At 39.0% G+C, this 7,500-nt stretch overlaps 1 protein-coding gene across 2 annotated transcripts in view; it reads left to right on the forward strand.

The window, feature by feature from the left end:
- usp34 (ubiquitin specific peptidase 34) overlaps positions 1-7,500 on the forward strand; it is a 121,977-nt gene that overhangs the window by 59,856 nt on the left and 54,621 nt on the right. For both annotated transcript variants that reach the window (XM_037543733.1, XM_037543734.1), the window contains exons 19-25: positions 152-241; positions 629-724; positions 976-1,058; positions 4,348-4,502; positions 5,885-5,998; positions 6,506-6,605; positions 7,376-7,500. The exon at positions 7,376-7,500 is cut by the window's right edge and continues 35 nt beyond it. In XM_037543733.1, coding sequence (XP_037399630.1) covers positions 152-241; positions 629-724; positions 976-1,058; positions 4,348-4,502; positions 5,885-5,998; positions 6,506-6,605; positions 7,376-7,500 — 763 coding nt within the window. The remainder of the gene's footprint in view (positions 1-151; positions 242-628; positions 725-975; positions 1,059-4,347; positions 4,503-5,884; positions 5,999-6,505; positions 6,606-7,375) is intronic.

Here is a 7,500-nt window from a genome sequence, read left to right on the forward strand (position 1 = left end):
ATGTATTATATAAACATTGTTTAAGTTTTTAAAAATATACCATTCAGCTCCCAGTCAGTCAACTCATTTTGAATTGATCACATTTTTAATTTTTATACTTTTTAATCATGGCCAAAAAAAACCAGACATAAAACATTTTTCTCTGTTTCAGGTCTGTGGTGGTCTCTCTGCGTTTGCTGCCAAAGCTTTTTGGAACCTTCCAGCAGTTTGGCTCCAGTTATGACACTCACTGGATCACCATGTAAGAGAGACCATTGACTGCCATTTAGACTAAAAGAACATCAGTAGAAGGAGATGTTAACATTCACTTCTAGGTTTGAGCAAGATGGCAAAAATATTATAAATTAGATTTAATAACTTAAGATCAAGACATCTGAAATTTGAAACCACCAAAAACCACCAGTGCATATATATGTGTGTGTGTGTGTGTGTGTGTGTGTGTATGTATGTGTATATATATATATATATATATATATGTGTCCATCACGCACCCTAATACTGGAAACTGACAGGTCACAGCCTTTCAAACTACTAGCTGCCATATGCACAGTGAACAAACACCTGATGTATCAGCAGTGGTGGTAATGATTATGATGAAGATGAGAAGATGATGCTTGTGTATGTCCAGGTGGGCTGAGAAGGAGCTGCACATGATGAAGCTGTTCTTTGAGGATCTTCTGCACTACATCCAGGAGGTGCGGGAGCAGAGGCACAAGTTTGCTCTGTGAGTATGACTCAGCAGTCTGAGGCACAGAGACATTTCCCCATTCTGGGCTTTTCTGCTTAGTCACGGTTTCAGGATGCACGGAGCTGTTTTTATTATCATTTTAATATTTTTTTGGTTGGGTTTTTATGAGGCTGATGTAAACCGTCTCAGTGTCACATGTTGTGGATCCTGGTAGGCTGTGCACTGGATTGAGCTCTGTAACACTATATTAAGTAGGAGGTGACTGATAATATATTTGTATGTGTTAGGTACAGTCACAGTGCGGAGGTTCAGGTGCGACTGCAGTTCCTCACCTGTGTGTTCTCCACGCTGGGCTCTCCAGATCACTTCAGTGAGTCTCACTCTCTCTCTCTCTCTCTCTCTCTCTGATTTTGAACAGGCCAGAAAAGAATCACAGGTGTCCCTTTAAAAAAATAAATAAATAAAAATACCAAAAGAATTTTGAATACAATACATTTTCACATAATTATACACAATATTCTAGGAAAAAAGCACATTGTGACATTGCTGGTATTATTTTAATTTACGGTAATAATGATAAATGTTGTTCTGTTGCCCCGTCCTATGATATGGTCAAGATTTGTTGGTTTTTGATATTTAATTCTGCTTGAATGAGCTCTGATGATGTACTGTATATACTGATTCAGCTCTGATGATGTACTGTATATACTGAATGAGCTCTGATGTACTGTATATACTGATTCAGCTCTGATGATGTACTGTATATACTGAATGAGCTCTGATGTACTGTATATACTGATTGAGCTCTGATGATGTACTGTATATACTGATTGAGCTCTGATGTACTGTATATACTGATTCAGCTCTGATGATGTACTGTATATACTGATTGAGCTCTGATGATGTACTGTATATACTGATTCAGCTCTGATGATGTACTGTATATACTGATTGAGCTCTGATGATGTACTGTATATACTGATTCAGCTCTGATGATGTACTGTATATACTGAATGAGCTCTGATGTACTGTATATACTGATTGAGCTCTGATGTACTGTATATACTGATTGAGCTCTGATGTACTGTATATACTGATTCAGCTCTGATGATGTACTGTATATACTGATTGAGCTCTGATGTACTGTATATACTGATTCAGCTCTGATGATGTACTGTATATACTGATTGAGCTCTGATGATGTACTGTATATACTGATTCAGCTCTGATGTACTGTATATACTGATTGAGCTCTGATGTACTGTATATACTGATTCAGCTCTGATGATGTACTGTATATACTGATTCAGCTCTGATGATGTACTGTATATACTGAATGAGCTCTGATGATGTACTGTATATACTGATTGAGCTCTGATGTACTGTATATACTGATTGAGCTCTGATGATGTACTGTATATACTGATTGAGCTCTGATGTACTGTATATACTGATTCAGCTCTGATGATGTACTGTATATACTGATTGAGCTCTGATGATGTACTGTATATACTGATTGAGCTCTGATGTACTGTATATACTGATTGAGCTCTGATGATGTACTGTATATACTGATTCAGCTCTGATGATGTACTGTATATACTGATTGAGCTCTGATGTACTGTATATACTGATTGAGCTCTGATGATGTACTGTATATACTGATTCAGCCCTGATGATGTACTGTATATACTGAATGAGCTCTGATGTACTGTATATACTGATTGAGCTCTGATGATGTACTGTATATACTGATTGAGCTCTGATGTACTGTATATACTGATTGAGCTCTGATGATGTACTGTATATACTGATTGAGCTCTGATGATGTACTGTATATACTGATTGAGCCCTGATGATGTACTGTATATACTGATTCAGCTCTGATGATGTACTGTATATACTGAATGAGCTCTGATGTACTGTATATACTGATTGAGCTCTGATGATGTACTGTATATACTGATTCAGCTCTGATGTACTGTATATACTGATTCAGCTCTGATGATGTACTGTATATACTGAATGAGCTCTGATGTACTGTATATACAGATTCAGCTCTGATGATGTACTGTATATACTGAATGAGCTCTGATGATGTACTGTATATACTGATTCAGCTCTGATGATGTACTGTATATACTGATTGAGCTCTGATGTACTGTATATACTGATTCAGCTCTGATGATGTACTGTATATACTGATTCAGCTCTGATGATGTACTGTATATACTGAATGAGCTCTGATGTACTGTATATACTGATTGAGCTCTGATGATGTACTGTATATACTGATTGAGCTCTGATGTACTGTATATACTGATTGAGCTCTGATGATGTACTGTATATACTGAATGAGCTCTGATGATGTACTGTATATACTGATTCAGCTCTGATGATGTACTGTATATACTGAATGAGCTCTGATGATGTACTGTATATACTGAATGAGCTCTGATGTACTGTATATACTGATTGAGCTCTGATGATGTACTGTATATACTGATTGAGCTCTGATGTACTGTATATACTGATTGAGCTCTGATGATGTACTGTATATACTGATTGAGCTCTGATGATGTACTGTATATACTGATTCAGCTCTGATGATGTACTGTATATACTGATTCAGCTCTGATGTACTGTATATACTGATTGAGCTCTGATGATGTACTGTATATACTGATTCAGCTCTGATGATGTACTGTATATACTGAATGAGCTCTGATGTACTGTATATACTGATTGAGCTCTGATGATGTACTGTATATACTGATTCAGCTCTGATGATGTACTGTATATACTGAATGAGCTCTGATGTACTGTATATACTGAATGAGCTCTGATGTACTGTATATACTGATTCAGCTCTGATGTACTGTATATACTGATTCAGCTCTGATGATGTACTGTATATACTGATTCAGCCCTGATGATGTACTGTATATACTGAATGAGCTCTGATGTACTGTATATACTGATTGAGCTCTGATGATGTACTGTATATACTGATTGAGCTCTGATGATGTACTGTATATACTGATTCAGCCCTGATGATGTACTGTATATACTGAATGAGCTCTGATGATGTACTGTATATACTGATTGAGCTCTGATGATGTACTGTATATACTGATTCAGCCCTGATGATGTACTGTATATACTGATTCAGCTCTGATGATGTACTGTATATACACTGAATGAGCTCTGATGATGTACTGTATATACTGAATGAGCTCTGATGATGTACTGTATATACTGATTGAGCTCTGATGATGTACTGTATATACTGATTGAGCTCTGATGATGTACTGTATATACTGATTCAGCTCTGATGATGTACTGTATATACTGATTCAGCTCTGATGAATATGTTCTCCAATATCTGTTTAAATGCCTGCCACTCCACCCTGTAACAAGATGAGCCCTTAAAATGAGAAATAATTATAGGCAATGTTATAGACAGTAAACAAGACACTTTTGGAAAAGAGCAAGGTTTAAAATTTCATTACACAGTTTTGAGCATTTCTCATATTTCATTTTTTTCCATTATTGTTTTTAAATTGTTACCTTTTGTGTTGATATCTGTGCCAAGAGAGATGTTGTAACACGGACTTGGTGAATACTCGGGGAGTTAATGATGACTGTGTGTATTTTAGGGTTGAGTCTGGAGCAGGTGGATATCCTGTGGCACTGTCTAGTGGAGGACTCTGAGTGTTATGACGATGCACTGCACTGGTTTCTGAATCAGGTGCGCAGTAAAGATCAGCACGCCATGGGCATGGAGACCTACAAACACCTGTTCCTGGAAAAAGTGAGAACGCACACACGCGCATATAGTAAATTATATATGAATTCAGCAAATTTGTGCAAGTGTAATTTTACTCCAGATGCAGTCAGTCATCCAGGACAAGTTTGGTTTTGCCTGTTTACTTTAGCGCTGGAGCTGCGAGGCGAATGTTTTTATCAAACACTAAAACACCGTCTTCATTAAGGTCACGCACACGTGTCTGTGTAGTTTAGGCCACAGTACGACTTGCTGACAACTATAAATATGAACAGAACTTTAGGTGAATTTTAACACCCTTTAAACACCATTTAAAGGGTCCATATAATGGAAAGCATGTTTTATTTTTATAGATGAGTAAAGGAGATTTTTTTTACCCGGTGCACAGGAACGACACTGGACGCAAGGTTGAAGGTTGCAGCAGCTGTTTTAACTTTTTCACCCCAAGCAACCACAGAAACAGCTCGAAATCCAGGGCTGACTACTTGTCCGTGGCTTCTGAGCTTGACCCTAGTCCTTTTCCCCAAAACAAGCTTTCAGCTCCTCAGTATTTTGCTGTTCGTCCCTCTCCTCTTTCTTTCTTTCTTTGACACTCTGCTTTTAAAGGCGCCTACGCTGCCAATGGCAGATTAGCTTTTGCTGCCTCTCATTAAGGGCGGCGTGAGCTCCTGAGCCGAGAGGGCAACAGAGCTTGTTGCTCCACTTCCCAGTCACCAACCCCTGCTCTGCGGCTCGGCCACCGGGATCAAATAAAAAACAAGTGGCTTCACCGCTGGACCGGAGGCAGTGCCCACGAGGCATTTTGAATACATAGTTTTTATAATGTCCAACACATTTTTATATATATATCTCTGTCTATTCATCCTGCAGCAGTTTAGCCCTACTCCTTGAATGAGGCACAGTACAGGCACAAATACTAAGGTCATTTACTTGCATTGAAACACTGTGTAATTCTAAAACGTTAAAAATAGCTGTTAAAAAATGAAGGTATGGGTTTCTTTATACAAATAACAAGTTCTAAAGTGTAAAAATGTAGGATGTGGTTTGGGAAATTTAGTAGATGCATTTTCCAGAAAAGATTTGCATGACTATTGACTTCCAGTGCTTGTTAGCATCGTTAGCCCTGTAGCTCCAGCACTAAACTAAAGGAGCAGGTTTTGGACACCGAAGATCTGGGCTGATTGATTATATCTGAGGAAAGTGGAAAATGATGCAGAGTTGCTTTTTCACCCTGTCATTTTTAATACCCCATGTGAACAACATAGTTGAGATCAAAACATCTTAAACAGCTGCTGATTCCGATTATTCAACTGTTACTTTCTTTCCTTCTTGCTTATTTTCCTTTTTTCCCCTTCTCCCTATCCCATTCTCTTTACGTTTCTCCTTCCTTCCCACTCTTTCTCCCTCAGATGCCCCAGTTGAAGCCTGAAACCATCAGTATGACGGGGTTGAATCTCTTTCAGCATCTCTGTAATTTGGCCCGGCTGGCCACCAGCGCCTACGACAGCAACTCCAACTGCGAGGTATGTTGATAGTTCAGCTGCAGGGTGCGTGGAGCCCAACTGATATCAGTTGGTCAGTACTGACGACTCTGGGATTTACAGATATCTGCAGTAATACAGCAAAGAAAGCCAAGATGAGGGTCACCACTTTACTGCAGTCACCAGTGTTTACTTGTAGCATAGCAGTGCTAGTGAAAATACTGTACATCCACACACCCTTTAGCTTGATATAAAACAGTGAAACTTTATCTATGAAAAGAATTAATACAACATAAAAAAAAGTTTTATTATTTAAACCAACGTAATCCCGAGACAATCTGAGAAGCTCGGGGTTTAAACCGTTTGTCAGTATAAAGTAAATAAAGCCTTGTTAGTTTCTCAGCCTTGGTCATTTTATTCATGTCATTTTAAGACAGTTTTCATCAAAATGCAATGACTTCTGCCCTACGTATTATCCTGACTTCACCTCCCCCTGGGGCATTTTACAAATCACCCTCTCTTTCTCTCCCTCTCTCTGTCTCTCTGTAGTTGTGTGGTATGGATCAGTTGTGGGGAATCGCTCTCAGAGCTCAGTCTGCTGACATCAGCCGAGCGGCCATTCAGTACATCAACTCCTACTATATAAACGGTCAGTTACGCCAGCACATAAACGCCAACGGCCACACATGCAGTGCTGATTTATCAAATGGGTAGTTTAATATGCAACACTGCGTGGGAGTCTTAGACATCTGAGAAAAGTACATGTAAAGCTGGTTGTCTTAGCATTAGACGTTTATTTATTCGTAAAAAAACAAGATTGTGGTCTGGTGAATGTTAGCCTGACCATTTTCATACCACTCCATGAGAAGACCACAGTATTCAGTTATTAGTCATTAGTCTTGCGACCAGGGGGCCTAAGACCATACTCGGAAAGAAATCTTGATACTTGGGTAAAATACTGACTCAAGTAAAAGTATCTTCACAAAAAGCAACGTGAGATGAAGTAGAAATGTAGAAGTTCATAACTACCTGAGTACTGAGTAACTTATAGAACTGCAGTGGAGCTTCTCGGTCCATCCAGCATCTGTCAGCACTGCAGCTGAAGTTTGTTATATTCTCTTCTCCTTTATTTGGGGGGGATTCTTTTCATCTAAAATAAAATGCTGAAGTTCCAAAGTCAGAGGTGTGACGAATCACTAGGCTGTACAGATGTCACCAATAAAACCGAATTAAAATTAAACACAGAAAGCAAATTTTAAACTAAGTACCTTTTATGTACAAATGTACGTGTCAGGTTTCAGACATCTGGCAGATGGCTTTATGTGAGGGTGGTCTTGTGTCAAGCATGTCTGAGAGTGATTCATGAGTGAGCATATGAGGCGTGTGTGCAGTGTGTGTTACCAGTCTGTGCTGTTTCAGGTAAGACAGGTCTGGAGAAAGAGCAGGAGTTCATCAGTAAATGCATGGAGAGTTTAATGATGGCGTCAGCCAACTTGGAGAAGGACCCTCACTCTAGCCTGACCATCATCGAGAGGGGTCTGCTC

Source organism: Pygocentrus nattereri, chromosome 12 (genome assembly GCF_015220715.1).
Source record: "Pygocentrus nattereri isolate fPygNat1 chromosome 12, fPygNat1.pri, whole genome shotgun sequence".
In the NCBI taxonomy this organism is placed as follows: Eukaryota; Metazoa; Chordata; class Actinopteri; order Characiformes; family Serrasalmidae; genus Pygocentrus; species Pygocentrus nattereri.